This window comes from Pteropus vampyrus, unplaced genomic scaffold (genome assembly GCF_000151845.1).
Source record: "Pteropus vampyrus isolate Shadow unplaced genomic scaffold, Pvam_2.0 Scaffold157, whole genome shotgun sequence".
Taxonomy (NCBI): domain Eukaryota; kingdom Metazoa; phylum Chordata; class Mammalia; order Chiroptera; family Pteropodidae; genus Pteropus; species Pteropus vampyrus.
The window spans coordinates 401,275-414,046 of NW_011888938.1; the positions used below are offsets into that span (position 1 = coordinate 401,275).

General features: G+C 66.3%; 2 protein-coding genes across 3 annotated transcripts in view; both read left to right on the forward strand.

The window, feature by feature from the left end:
- Positions 1-5,548, forward strand: part of PNPLA7 (patatin like phospholipase domain containing 7) — a 55,078-nt gene extending 49,530 nt beyond the window's left edge. Inside the window, exons 28-37 of the mRNA XM_011369948.2 lie at positions 693-849; positions 2,279-2,395; positions 2,474-2,543; positions 3,188-3,304; positions 3,764-3,912; positions 4,101-4,253; positions 4,384-4,494; positions 4,868-4,952; positions 5,130-5,233; positions 5,320-5,548. Of these exons, the coding sequence (XP_011368250.1) occupies positions 693-849; positions 2,279-2,395; positions 2,474-2,543; positions 3,188-3,304; positions 3,764-3,912; positions 4,101-4,253; positions 4,384-4,494; positions 4,868-4,952; positions 5,130-5,233; positions 5,320-5,418 (1,162 nt within the window). The 3' untranslated portion in view covers positions 5,419-5,548. The remainder of the gene's footprint in view (positions 1-692; positions 850-2,278; positions 2,396-2,473; positions 2,544-3,187; positions 3,305-3,763; positions 3,913-4,100; positions 4,254-4,383; positions 4,495-4,867; positions 4,953-5,129; positions 5,234-5,319) is intronic.
- Positions 5,549-5,793: 245 nt separating this feature from the next.
- NSMF (NMDA receptor synaptonuclear signaling and neuronal migration factor) overlaps positions 5,794-12,772 on the forward strand; it is a 9,580-nt gene continuing 2,601 nt past the window's right edge. The window contains exons 1-8 of one of the 2 annotated variants that reach the window (XM_011369879.2): positions 5,794-6,566; positions 6,932-6,993; positions 7,509-8,009; positions 9,144-9,219; positions 10,315-10,383; positions 11,225-11,277; positions 11,831-11,920; positions 12,463-12,587. In XM_011369879.2, the coding sequence (XP_011368181.1) occupies positions 6,496-6,566; positions 6,932-6,993; positions 7,509-8,009; positions 9,144-9,219; positions 10,315-10,383; positions 11,225-11,277; positions 11,831-11,920; positions 12,463-12,587 (1,047 nt within the window). In that variant the 5' untranslated portion in view covers positions 5,794-6,495. The remainder of the gene's footprint in view (positions 6,567-6,931; positions 6,994-7,508; positions 8,010-9,143; positions 9,220-10,314; positions 10,384-11,224; positions 11,278-11,830; positions 11,921-12,462; positions 12,588-12,772) is intronic. The other variant, XM_011369880.2, reaches the window with a different exon arrangement.

Here is a 12,772-nt window from a genome sequence, read left to right on the forward strand (position 1 = left end):
TGTGACTGGCTCGTTTCCTGAGCACCGTGTCTTCCAGGTAGCCAGTGTCAGGACTTCCTTCCTTTTAAGGCTTTGACAGCCCACCGTGTGCACACTCTGAACTTTTTTGCTCATTCATCCATCAGGAGGCACCAGTCTGTTTCTACGTTGGCTCCTTGATGATTCTCGAGGCACAGTCAGTTCATAGCCTGTGTCGCCATCTGTTCCTGGTTCCTTTGGGTCTGCGTCTCTCGTCTGTCTTCCCTCTAGCCGTGGCCATGGGGTCTTCTCCTATGACTGATGGGTCATCTGTGCTTGAGTGGTGAACATCGCGCATGAGAAACGGCGACAGTAGTCTGAGCCTCAGGAGGGCCACTTCAGTCAGATACCGGCTCTCCTGCTCCTGTGGGGGCTTGTCTGTGTCCCACCCACCTTGACACTCAACTAGTGGGCCTGGGTTCAGGTCCCTACACCTCCTGACTGTCCAAAGCCCACGTAGCTGCGCCACCTCTCCGAGGCCGGCTTGCCTCCCAGGACACCAGAGAGGCACCGGACCGGGTGCAAGGTCCCTCGCTGAGCCAGAGTCTTTGCCGCATTTCCTGTGACTTAGGCGAGAGTCAGGCACTGAGGAGGAGAGGGTGGGACAGCACAGCGTCCCCGGATGCTGGTCCTAGCAGCGCTGACTGCCTGCTCTGTGCTCCTGGTCGGTGTAGAGGCTGCGCACAGGTGGGCGTCATCCGGGCCCTGGCGGAGTGCGGCATTCCTGTGGACATGGTCGGAGGCACATCCATCGGGGCCTTCATGGGCGCCCTGTACTCCGAGGAGCGGAGCTACAGCCAGATGCGGATCCGGGCCAAGCAGTGGGCTGAGGTGAGGGCCTGGGCCCTGGGGCTGTGAGGGCAGGAGGCCCTTGGGGCCGTTGGCCTGAGCGTACAGGAGAGCACAAAGGGTGTGACCACACCGTGCTGAGGCCTGGCTCTGCTTGGTGCCTGGTCTTAATTTGTAGAGGTGACTGAGGACAACACGGAGAAGTCAGTGCCAGTGAAAGGACTTCAGCGTCACCCACAGAACGAGAGGCCCAGCCAGCCCACCGGGCCACAGGGGAGCCCCGGCTAGAGCCAGGCTCTGGGGGTGTGGGGGACACACATTCCCTATGGGCCCAGGCTGCCGTCTGCCCTCCCGTGCTGATTTTATAGGACAGACCAAGCCCACTGAAACCATGAGCAGGGTCAAAGCGTGTGCATCCTGCTTTTAAAGAGAGAAGGGAGCGGGCTCTGAGGGCACGCTTTCCCCGCTGTGAGCCACCATGGCGGCTCCTAGCCAGGGGCCCAGGGGCCAAGCCGCACGGTCACTGAGGACACAGTGCGCTGCAGCCTCCACGCGGGTCCGTGACGGCAGGCAGACCTGTGCCTGCTCCGCCCCCACCAGTCCGGTGCAGGTGTGGGACCGGCCAGGGAGCCCTGGGCCTGATGCCCCGTCCTGAGTTTGCAGGGCAGGGCAGGGTGGGGCCTTCCCAGGCTGTCTTCTGCTCTGCCTGTCTGCATGGCCTGTGTCCCCTGGTGAGGGGTGGGTGTCACGGGGGCTGCCGGGTTTGGCTCTGTAGGTCCCTCTGGTGCTGGGCAGGGCTGTCCTCCAAGTGAGGGCTGTGCTGGCCATGGAGGACCCTGGGGATGTCCCATACTGTCCTGGGCCCCTGTCCTCCAAAGCACATGTCCCTCTGCTTTTCCCAAAACAGAGTCTTCACATGTCTCAGTTTGAGCACGTGGGGGCCAGAGACTCATCCTGGCTGGGGCCACCCCATGTCCTCACAGGCAGAGGGTCCCCCCTCTCTATCCCCAACCCCTCCGCCTGGGCAGCAAGTGTGGTCTCTGGGAGTGGGGCGTCCGCCACAGCAGGGTGCGAGGGCCGGTCTGGGCCAGCTGCCCTCCCGGGGACCATGTGGGTCTCCTTGGTCTTGGAGGCCTCAGAGCCAGGCGGGAACTCCACCATTTCCCCAGTGCACTGTCCCGGCCGTGCCCAGCATCTTCCCCGCCAAGCAGGTGGCAAGGCCTGCGGAGGGTCCGAGGGCGTCCCCATGGGACCTCCAGGTGTGCCACTCCGGCCATAGAGACCTCCGCCCCCCAAGGAAGCTTCGCGGACACCTCGTTTTGTTTGCGGGAAGGACACAGTGTGCCCATGTCCCTGCTCCCTCTCGATCCAGCCTCCTGCTGGGTCCCTCAGAGTCACCGATGCCTGTGCCACCAGGTGGGGGTGTGAGCCCTCCTCCTCACAGGAGCCTCCCTGTGCCCCGTCTGATCAGGACATGACGTCGATGATGAAGACCGTGCTGGACCTGACCTACCCCATCACCTCCATGTTCTCGGGCGCCGGCTTCAACAGGAGCATCTGCAGTGTCTTCAAGGACCGGCAGATCGAGGTGCTGCCAGGAGCCCCAGCCCGGAGGGTGGGGGCCGGCAGCCTGCGGAGTGCACCTCTGAGCCCTGTCCCCCCCCAGGACCTGTGGCTCCCCTACTTCGCCATCACCACGGACATCTCAGCCTCCACCATGCGGGTCCACACGGACGGTGAGTGCCTCCCCCGGGCACGGGGCAGAATAGCTCCCGAACAGAGGCGTGGAGGGCCAGTTCCAGGCGGTGGCAGAGGAGAGCCTGGTGGCTCTGTGAGCCAGTGGGGCCGGAGTCACCTGAGGAAACCTGAACACGAGATGACCCTGCCCTGGGCACAAAAGGTCGGCCACTAGGGAGACTGCCAGGGGACAGAGACCCCAGCCCAGACAAGACTGGGGGAGGTGGGGACAGCAGTGCACACTGAGCAGGGGGAGTAATGGACACGCTCAGGTGACAGGGCACACGGAGGGCCCGCTCGGGTCAGGGGTCTTGTCGGGGAGGCTGGATGGGGACGTGGGGAAAGCTGACCTGAGGCAGCAGCCGAGGCCCTTTCCCAGGCAGTGTTTTTGGGGCTGCGTGACTGTGTCTGGAGGCGGGAGGGCGGGGTGGCGGAAGGCTTGGCACACATCGTTGGAGCCTGGTGCATGGCCTTTGGGAACCCTCGGAGCAAGCCTGGCCTCTCGGGCCTTGGGTTCCTGCCCCAGAGACATGGCATCCTGGAGGTGTGTCCAGGCCTGGTGCCCTCCCCAGGGGTGGGGTGTGCAGGCTTCAGGAGCTGGGGGTCCAGAGACTTCCCTGACCCTTTGCGACCCACCCCCCAGGCTCCTTGTGGAGGTACGTGCGTGCCAGCATGTCCCTGTCGGGCTACATGCCCCCCCTCTGTGACCCCAAGGATGGACACCTGCTGATGGACGGGGGCTACATCAACAATCTCCCAGGTACCGCTGCCAGCTCCGCTCTGGATGGCTGGCACATGTCCTCCTCCATGTGCCGAGGGAGGTGACAGGCTGGCACAGAGCACAGAACCCACCTGCACACGCGCCCGGGTACCGTGAGCCCCAGCATATGGCTCTGTTTGTCAGCCCAGCAGCACTCAGGACAAGGGCCAAGTGGAGGTGCTGGGAGCAATTATGTCCCGTCTGTGCCCGCAGTCAGAACTAACAGCCCACAGGTGTTGGGTTTGCTGTGGGGGAGGCCCTCCCCTGGGCACACCTGTCACCTGTTGGACAGTTCTGTGCACTCGGCTGCCCCCTCCACAGGCCCAGGCGTCATGGCGGAGTGAGCCCCTGGCTCTCAGGGCCTGCCGGGCAGGCTCTGCCGCCATTCCCCAAGCTCTACACCCACCCGGGGCTCTGCCTACGTCTCCCGGGTGGTGACCAGGGCCGCCTCCTTCCCAGCGGATGTGGCCAGGTCGATGGGTGCGAAGGTGGTGATTGCCATCGATGTGGGCAGCCGGGACGAGACGGACCTCACCAACTACGGCGATGCACTGTCTGGGTGGTGGCTGCTGTGGAAGCGCTGGAACCCCTTGGCCACGAAAGTCAAGGTGCGGGCACAGCCCTGTGCCCCAGGGGACAGTGTAGGCTGCCCAGGTGCCTTCTGCGGGCAGGGCAGTGGGCAGTGCCTTCCTGGCTCTGGGTCCAGCCGAAGGGAGGGGACAGGCCTGGCGGAGCTCGTCTGTCCTGGGGGTGGGAGGGCAGCAAGGCCGGGGACCAGAGCGGGGCTGTGCGGCAGGTGTTGAACATGGCGGAGGTGCAGACGCGCCTGGCCTACGTGTGCTGCGTGCGGCAGCTGGAGGCGGTGAGGGACAGCGACTACTGCGAGTACCTGCGCCCCCCCATCGACAGCTACGGCAGCCTGGACTTCGGCAAGTTCGCAGAGATCTGTGTGAGTGTGGGCTCCAGGCCAGCGCGGTCCGGTGTCTGGCGGCCTCCTCCCCAGCCTCCCTGCCCTCGCTGCTGAGAGCACAGGAGGTGGGGCCTGGCACCTGGCTCCAGGGTCCCCACCGTGTGTGCAGGAAGTGGGGTACCAGCACGGACGGACAGTATTTGACATCTGGTGTCGAAGTGGTGTACTGGACAAGATGCTGCAGGACCGACAGGGGACCAGCAAGATGAAGGCGTGCGACGTGAGTTCCGGGCCTTTCTCCCGCCCTTCCTCCCTCCGGGGATCTGCCCTCCGCCCCCCTCGCCTGTGGCAGGTGCAGGGCTCCCTGCAGCCAGTAGCGCCTCGCAGCGTCCCTCACCTGCCCATGCTGCAGCCCCCCACAGGCCAGAAGAGAGGGCCGCGGCTGGGGCCTCTTCCCGCATCTGTCCTCTGGCTCTGCCCTCGTGCTGCACGGGGTCGGGGCTGCTCAGAACTCTGCCCAGCTTCCGTGACCCCGTCCCACACTGGGGACTGGGGTCCTCAGCAAGCTGGGGTCGCGGGGAGGGGCAGGGCTGCTTTTGGGGGGCACGGGGATGGTGGCCCTGGCCAGATCTGTCCTCTACCTTGGCCTCCAGGTCCTCACCTGCCCCAACGCCTCCTTCACGGACCTTGCCGAGATCGTGTCACGCATCGAGCCCGCCAAGGTGGCTGTGGTGGACGGTGAGTTGGATGCCCACGATGAGTGCCCACAAAGCTGAGGTGCTGGTGGCAACGTCCACTCCTGACCCCTGACACAGTCAGCAAGCCGCCCCGGACTGGCTGGCTGTGTGGGGACCTGCGCCACTGTAGCAGGGTCCCACTCTGGGGAGGGGACGACGCAGCCCTCCCTCTGCACAGACGAATCCGACTACGTCACGGACTGCGAGGAGGTGCTGCCGGACAGCCCCCCCGACGCCTTCACTGGCTTCCAGCGCATGCCGGCCGGCCTGGGCTCTGACTCGGTGAGCTGCAAGGGTCCCCGTGCCCTGCAGCCCAGGGCCAGCCCTCAGGCTCGTCCCCGCCTTGACCGTGAGCTGTTTGCTTCTAGGAAGATGAGCCCTCGCCTTCGCACCAGCACCCCGGTCTGGCTTCCCCAAAGTTGTCCCAGGATGCCCTGTCCCCCTGGCCCTGTGGCCAAGATGGGTAGAGTGACTGTCACTCCCTGCAGCTGGCACCTCCTGGGGGAAACCCGGCTGGGGTGTCTTGGGCCTCTCTGCACTGGCAGCTCCTGGCGGGGCACTCAGTCCTGGCAGCCCCTGCACACCCAGCAGCCCTGGGGTGCGCCAGCACCTGCCAGCACCCTGAGGCCTCCGAGAGGTGTCAGAGCTCCAGTGCCTCCATTTAGCGTGTCAATAAAGGTACATCTGATTGTGTGGGACGCGTGGTCCCTCCGCCGAGCCCAGTGGCAGACAGCAGCCCCAAGAAGCGCCTGGCTGCAGGCCAGGTGGGCGTGGCATTGTCTGCCCTCCTGGAGGTCGCCATGTGGGGACCCCAGGCAGCCCTCTGCTGTGACTTGAGACCCCTGGGGAACTCCGGGCCAGGCAGGGAGGGCACCCTGCGTCTGGGGTGGAGCGGGGTTCTCGAGACCAAGGATGCGCCTCTCCCCACTCCTCGCACGTTGCTCCGGCTCGGTCCACACAGGCGGACGATCGCGCTTCATTCCTCAGGTCGTGGGACAGCCCCAAGGGAGGCCTTTTATAGGAAAAGAGGGAGAACTGCTGGCCTGTGACCATGGGATCCACGATTCCTGCAAGGCTCAGAGCTGGGGACACGAGTCTGTGAGGGGCAGGGAGACCCCTGACTCGAGGACCTAGGACCTTGCGGACAGGCGACTGCCAGCCTCAGCTTCCCTACCGGTTAGGGAGCTGACAGACAGCCCCGCCCCTGCCCCTTACGTCACTAGGCCCAGCCGCCACCTTAGGCCCTGACGTCACGGCGGACGACCTAGTTGGGTCAAGGTCCGGGCCTGACGTCACGGCAGGCGGAGCCACTGCCCAGGTCTGGCGTCACGGTGGGCGGCCCCCCGAGTCCCGCCCCTGACGCTACGGTGGGCGGAGCGCCGCCCCCGGTCCTGGCCGCGGCTCCCGGTGCGGCTGGATGCGCGGAGGCCCCGACGCGGCCATGCAGGTCCTGGGCCCGACCCTGGACACCGCGCGGCTCCCCCGGCGGAGGCGGCGGGCGCGGGGCGCGCTCTGAGGCCGGGGGATGCGCCGCCGCCTCGACCATGGGCGCCGCCGCCTCCCGGAGGAGGGCGCTGAGGAGCGAGGCCATGTCCTCGGTGGCAGCCAAAGTGCGGTGAGTGCGGCGGGCCGAGCGTCCCTGCACCGTCTTCTTCCCTCCCACCCCCGCCTCCCTGCGGCTGCCTGAGACGGCGGGGCCCCGCTGCCCGACATCACGGTCTCCCACACACAGACACATACAGGTGACAGGCCCGGTCTGCAGGTCCGGCCACGGGGCACTGGGACCCAAGAGTCCCCTGAACTGCGACCTGCCAGCCCTGGGCTCTCTGGGTGGGATGGGAGTGCCTGCCCTGGGTGATCCCGACTCCTCCCTCGCTGGTGCGATGGACCGGGTGGGGGTGGGGACACTCCGCGCTCCTGCTTCGGGAGAGGTCAGGGGCCTGTGTGCACTGATAGCACACCTCGCTGTCCATCCTTCAGAGCAGCCCGAGCATTCGGCGAGTACTTGTCCCAGAGTCACCCTGAGAACCGGAACGGAGCAGGTAGGGCCATGTGAGACAGTGCCAGACGCAGCCCGACCACACTTGTGCACCCTATGGCCTGAGGCCCAGCCCCTGGGCCGTGGGGCGTGATGGGCAGCAGCCGCCCTGCTGGGCTCCCTTTCTCATGCCCCCTGCCCTCGCTGGCCCACAGCCCCAGGAGGAACTCATCACCATGGCACCCACCCAGCCTGGGCCGTTGGCATGGCAACAGGCCTCCTGGCACCCCCGGGGCTGGCACCACTGTCTCTTGGGGCCAGCTGGTGGGGGGGAGGGGAGAAATTGGCACTGGGCACAAGAGTGCGGTGGCAGGCTAGGAGGTGGCCGCTTGATCCTGCCCCCCATTACCCACAGGTAGCACAGCCCATCGCCCCCACGCACGCACAGAGCTCCTGGGCTCGGACAGGAGGGAGGTGGGAGCGTCCCAGAAGAGGACATGGGGACTAAGGCTTGGTCAGTGGGGAGGCTGGGAGGCCGGGGCCTGCGGGCTGCAGGCTCACCTGGCGCCTCTTCCCCAGATCACCTGCTGGCTGACGCCTACTCTGGCCACGACGGGTCCCCCGAGATGCAGCCAGCCCCCCAGAACAAGCGCCGCCTCTCCCTGGTGTCCAACGGCCGCTACGAGGGCTGCCTCTCGGAGGAGGCGGCCGTTGGGAAGGCAGCCACAGTGGGCCCGCAGCCCCGAGTGTACACCATCTCCGGGGAGCCGGCCCTGCTGCCCAGCCCAGAGGCCGAGGCCATTGAGCTGGCCGTGGTGAAGGGGCGGCGGCAGCGGGAGCGGCACCCCCACCACCACAGTCAGCCCCTACGTGCCAGCCCGGGGGGCAGCCGAGAGGATGTCAGCCGGCCATGCCAGAGCTGGGTGGGCGGCCACCAGGGCCCCACGGAGTGCCCGGGATGCACCCAGCCGGCCCCCGACCCCTCCCCTCGGGCCTTCGCGCTGGGCCAGCCCCCCCTGCCAGAGGCTGCCAGCCGCCGCAAGAAGCTGGAGAGGATGTGCAGCGTCGACCGCGTGTCTGGTGAGGGGCCGGCTCTGCCAGCAGCAGCCGTGCGAGGCTCGGACGGCGGGTGGGCGCCCTGGTCACAGTGTGCGGGTAGGGTGCTGCCGCCACATCTCATGCCCGTGGCTGGCTTGGGCCCCGTCAGCACCAAGTCAGTCGGGCGCTTCCTCGGAGAGGGGTCCTGAGAGGGTCCTGAGGGCCTAGCGGGAAGAGCGGACGGCCCCTGGGGAGTCCTAGGAAACAGCCCTGCCCTGGCACCACCAGGCAGGGCGCCCACTTACCGCAGGAGGGAGCTACACGGCTGTTGGGCCGTCTTCCCGGGGTGGTTGAGCTGTGTAGGTGGGTAGGGAGCCCCCAAGTCCTTCCTGCGAGGTCTGGGACACTCAAGCAGCCCGCACCTCCTGACTCTGAGGTCACCTCCTGGAGAGCAGAGTTCTAACTAGCTGAGCCACGTCCTCCTAGGAAGCTGCTGAGCCGTCTGGGCTCCGGCAGCTGAGCGAGCACACACTGCCTCGTGACCCCATGCTCACCTCCGCCGGCAACAGCAGGAGCACCCCCTCCCCCGGGGCTGAAGCCTGGGCATCAGGTTCACCTCCAGGACCCCATGCTCCTCTGAGAGTCACAGGCGAGGGCTGTGGGGGTCAGGGTGAGAGGGTTGAGCCAACTGGACCTTTGTCCACCCTGTCTAGGAGCTGGAGGGCCCTGGAAGGGACAGCCCTCAGCAAGACGGTCTCCACCTCACCCTCCTGGAAGAGGCGAGGGGGCGGGTGGTCTGGCCGAGCTTATGCCAGAGTGTTCTGGCTGCAGAGCAGGGCCTCGAGTCCCCGGGAGGGGCTGCAGCCATTGTCCCTGCCCTGCTCCTCCTGCTGAAATGGAGACAAAATGAACCCTTTTCCTGGACACCCTGGGGACAGGCTGTACTCTCAAAGGAACGCTGCTCGACTGTGGGCAGCCACAGAGAGAGAGACACAGGGACAATCAAAGCGTCACGAAGCCGCTGAGCTGTCCAGGCTCCAGCAGCCAAGCAGGCACACAGTGCCTCATGGCCCCGCACTCACCCCCGCCAACTGCGGCAGAAGCACCCTCTTCCCCAACAGCTGGGGTAAAGGCTCCAGGAACCCCCAGGACTCCCCAGCCACTGTTCTTTTCCAGATGACACCCCCATCCGCACCTGGTTCCCCAAGGAAAACCTCTTCAGCTTCCAGACAGCAACCACAACTATGCAAGCGTGAGTGGTGGGCCCGCCTGCAGGGCCTGGGCCGGGCCCCTCCCCACACTTGGGCCACTGCCAGACCGAGCCCACCTGGGTGGCCCAGTGCCCAGAAGCGACACCAGTCTGCGGGAAGGCAGGACTGGCTGCTCCTCCTGCCCCCACCCCACACCTTCCCTGCTGCCTGCCCGCCCTCCCCATCACTCCCGGCTCCCTCTGTCTGTCCATCTCATCCTGTCCTGTCCACAGGACCTGGCCCGGGGCTACAGCTGATACAGTGACCCAGGGGGTAGTTTTCCCGGGCCCGTGTCACCCAGCTCCGCCCTCACACATACCCCAAACAGCAGGCTGTTCGCATTCCGTGCACGCACGAGTAACCACAACTTAAGCCTCCTAGGGGTCTGCCCTTCCCCCGAGACACACATCCAGGTCTTCTGTCCTGAGGTTCCTTCCAGGGAGACATCCTTCACTGCAGTGTTCCTCACACGGAAAAAGCGCCCTAGCCGCTTGCTACCCTGGGGGCCGCCACTGCCCTTGAGCTGCCTGAAGGCGCTGATAGTCCCAGGGCCGACAGGGCCCGGTCAGGCCTCTGGTCACAGCACCTGGTGGCATGGGCTGTGGTGACTGCAGTGCCCACTACCCACAGCGTAGCCAGCCGGCACCTTGCTGGTGCCAAGGGTACTCGTGAGGGCCACTGAGTCAAGGACAGGGAGGGGACTAACTGCAGGGACCTGGGTGCCGAGGGGTCGAGGCTCACTGTGTCTTCTCTCTCACGCTGCCCCTTCCGGCCGTACCTCCAGCATCTCGTAAGTACCCTGTGGGACCTTGAGCCTAAGGGCACGTGTCTGTCCCTGGGGGACCCTCCCGCCCCCAATAGGTTTGGGCAGGCCAGGGACTGGGGCCTTGACCGAGGAAGCGCTGTGTCCCAGCGTGCACCGAGGCCGCAGCAGGCCTTCAGGGAGCCGGGCGAGGACGGGGCGAGGCAGGGCAGGACCCCGCTGCCTGGCCCGGCGCCCTGGATGCCCGCCGGTTCCTGTGCCCGCACCTCGGTGCCCTCGTCTCTGCCCCTCTGCCTGTGGCCAAGGGCCGCGCTGATTCCCCGTGGTTTCCCAGGGTGTTCAGGGGCTACGCGGAGAGGAAGCGCCGGAAACGGGAGAATGCTTCCGCGTCGGTAACCCAGAGGTAGGGCCTGCCAGCCACTCGCCACCGGGCGCCGTCTCTTGTCTGTGCTGGTCTGTCCTGGGCCCACCCGGCCCGGCAGACCCGGCAGACCGGATGGGGGAAGGGCGGTGGCGACCACTGGCCTGGCCCTGCTCTGGGGACGCGGCAGGCAGGAGAAATCATGTGGCTTGGGCCCCCCAGGCCTATGTTTTGTGGGTACATTGACTCGAATTGCAGCTGGCTGGGCCACCATTTCTCTTTCTGGCTCTCGAAACCCAGAGCTGTGGGGTCAGTGTCCAGGAAGCTTGTCTGGCCATCTTGGACATTGGGCCTTGTCAGGGAACAGTTTGGGGACAGAGAAGACCTGCCTGAGGTGGCCCAGACATAGCGGCAGGGGAGGGGCGTCTGCAGCCCCCAGACCTACCTGGGGTGGTGCAGACAGTTGGGGTGGTGCAGACAGTTGCGTTGCTGAGCTGGGCGTTGGGCACAGGAGCCCTTGACTCAGGGAGGGAGGCTGGTGGGGTTCAGAGTGCCTGGGCCCAGGGAGGAAATGGAAGGGTGTGCAGTGGAGGTGGGGGGTCCCCGAGGGAGTCCTCCTGGGATGGAGGGTGGGCTGCAAAAGAAAGCTTGATCATGCACCTTTGCGCTGGCGGCCAAAGGGTACCCCTGGAAGGGTCTCAATAGGACAGAGACTGGGTGGGACTTACCTCTGGGCGGGTGGTGGGCGAGTTTAGGGGCTCCGGGAAGGCATTTCTCACTGAAAGTGGGGAGGGCAGAGCCTCAGGCGATGTCAGGGGCAGCGGTGGTGGCGGGCGGGCACCCCTTCCAGGGCTTCACCAGCGCCCGGCACTTCCTTTTCCAGGAACTTCCGCAAACACCTGCGCATGGTCGGCAGCCGGCGGGTGAAGGCCCAGAGTAAGGGGGCGGGGCGAAGGGGGCGGGGCGGGCTGCTCTTGGCCGGCTGGGTTTCCTGTGCTGCTCGCTGTGCGGGGAGGACCCCCGCCCCGAGGCCCCAGAGCCCAGACTGCCCCTAGCCCAAACGCAAGACGTTATCCCCCACAGCCCCGCCCTATTGCCACAGGCTCCACCCCAGTCACACCCCAGAACCCCAGCTCCATCCCTAGCCCCGCCCTGGCATCTCCACTCCGCCCATAGACCCCCGTTCCCACTGGCGTCCTCAGGCTCTGCCCCTAGTCCTGCCCAATCACCCCTGGACTTAGCCTGCCCCTCCCGACTCCATCCTAAGCCCCACCCCGGCACGCCCAGTCTCCGCCCATAGCCGCCTACTCCCCTCCCCCACTGCCTCCAGCGTTCCCAAATCCTGTCCCGCAGCCTACCCGCCATCCGTCCCTCTACCTCTTGTCACCTGAGGCACCTCTCCCCGACCCACCCCGCCGCACCTCCCTGGCTCCACCTCCACGCCGGGCCCCGCCCCCGCCCGCTAATGCGGGTTTTGCTCTCACTGCAGCGTTCGCAGAGCGGCGCGAGCGGAGCTTCAGCCGGTCCTGGAGCGACCCCACCCCCATGAAAGCCGACACTTCCCACGACTCCCGAGACAGTAGGTGTCCTGTGCAGGCCAGCCCGTCTCTCCCAGAGGCTCCCCTAGGCCCCCGGGCCCCCCTGCCGGGCGGCCAAGCTTCTGCGCTTCTGCTCTCTGATCCTCAGTTTCCCCGTCTGGGCAAACTAGGGCGCCCGGCACCTCTGACCTCGTGGGCGGGGTTAACTAACACCGCTGCGGTGCTGGCCAAGGGCGCTTGTGCGGCTCTGCTCGCTGCGCGGCCCATGTTCCCTCTCCAGGAGGCCTGAGAGGCAGGGGGCTGCAATGCTCAGCTCCTCCTTGGTGCGCTGCGCCAGGCTCGCCTCGCTGGAGCTGACACTTGCACCCTGGCTCCCACCGGCCTTGCACCGGGATCCACTGGCCTTCCCAGCCAGGCAGCTTCTGGCTGGTGGTGATCTCGGCTCCACTCCCTCCCCTGCCCGGGGTTTCCTCACTGGCCTCCAGGACAGGGCTTGGCAGCTCTGCCCATCTCTGGGGGCTGCAGCCAAGACAGGAGGTGCAGCTGACGGTCTGCAGCCCTGGTGACCCACCCTGCCCCTCAGGTAGTGACCTGCAGAGCTCGCACTGCACCTTGGGCGAGGCTTTCGAGGACCTGGACTGGGAGACTGAGAAGGGCTTGGAGGCTGTGGCTTGTGACACCGAGGGCTTTGTGCCACCCAAGGTCATGGTGAGACCTGGCCACCCTAGTGTTTCTCCAGCCAGCCCTGGGAGGGTGGTCCTTCCCCCTCCAGCAATTCGCTCTCCGTCTGGGAATGAGGCAGCTACTTGACTCTGTCTAGAGGGTGGGGGTGTCTCACTGGACTCCACTGTGGGCTGCCCAGCAGCGGGGGATTGACCTCACCTGGGCTCCCA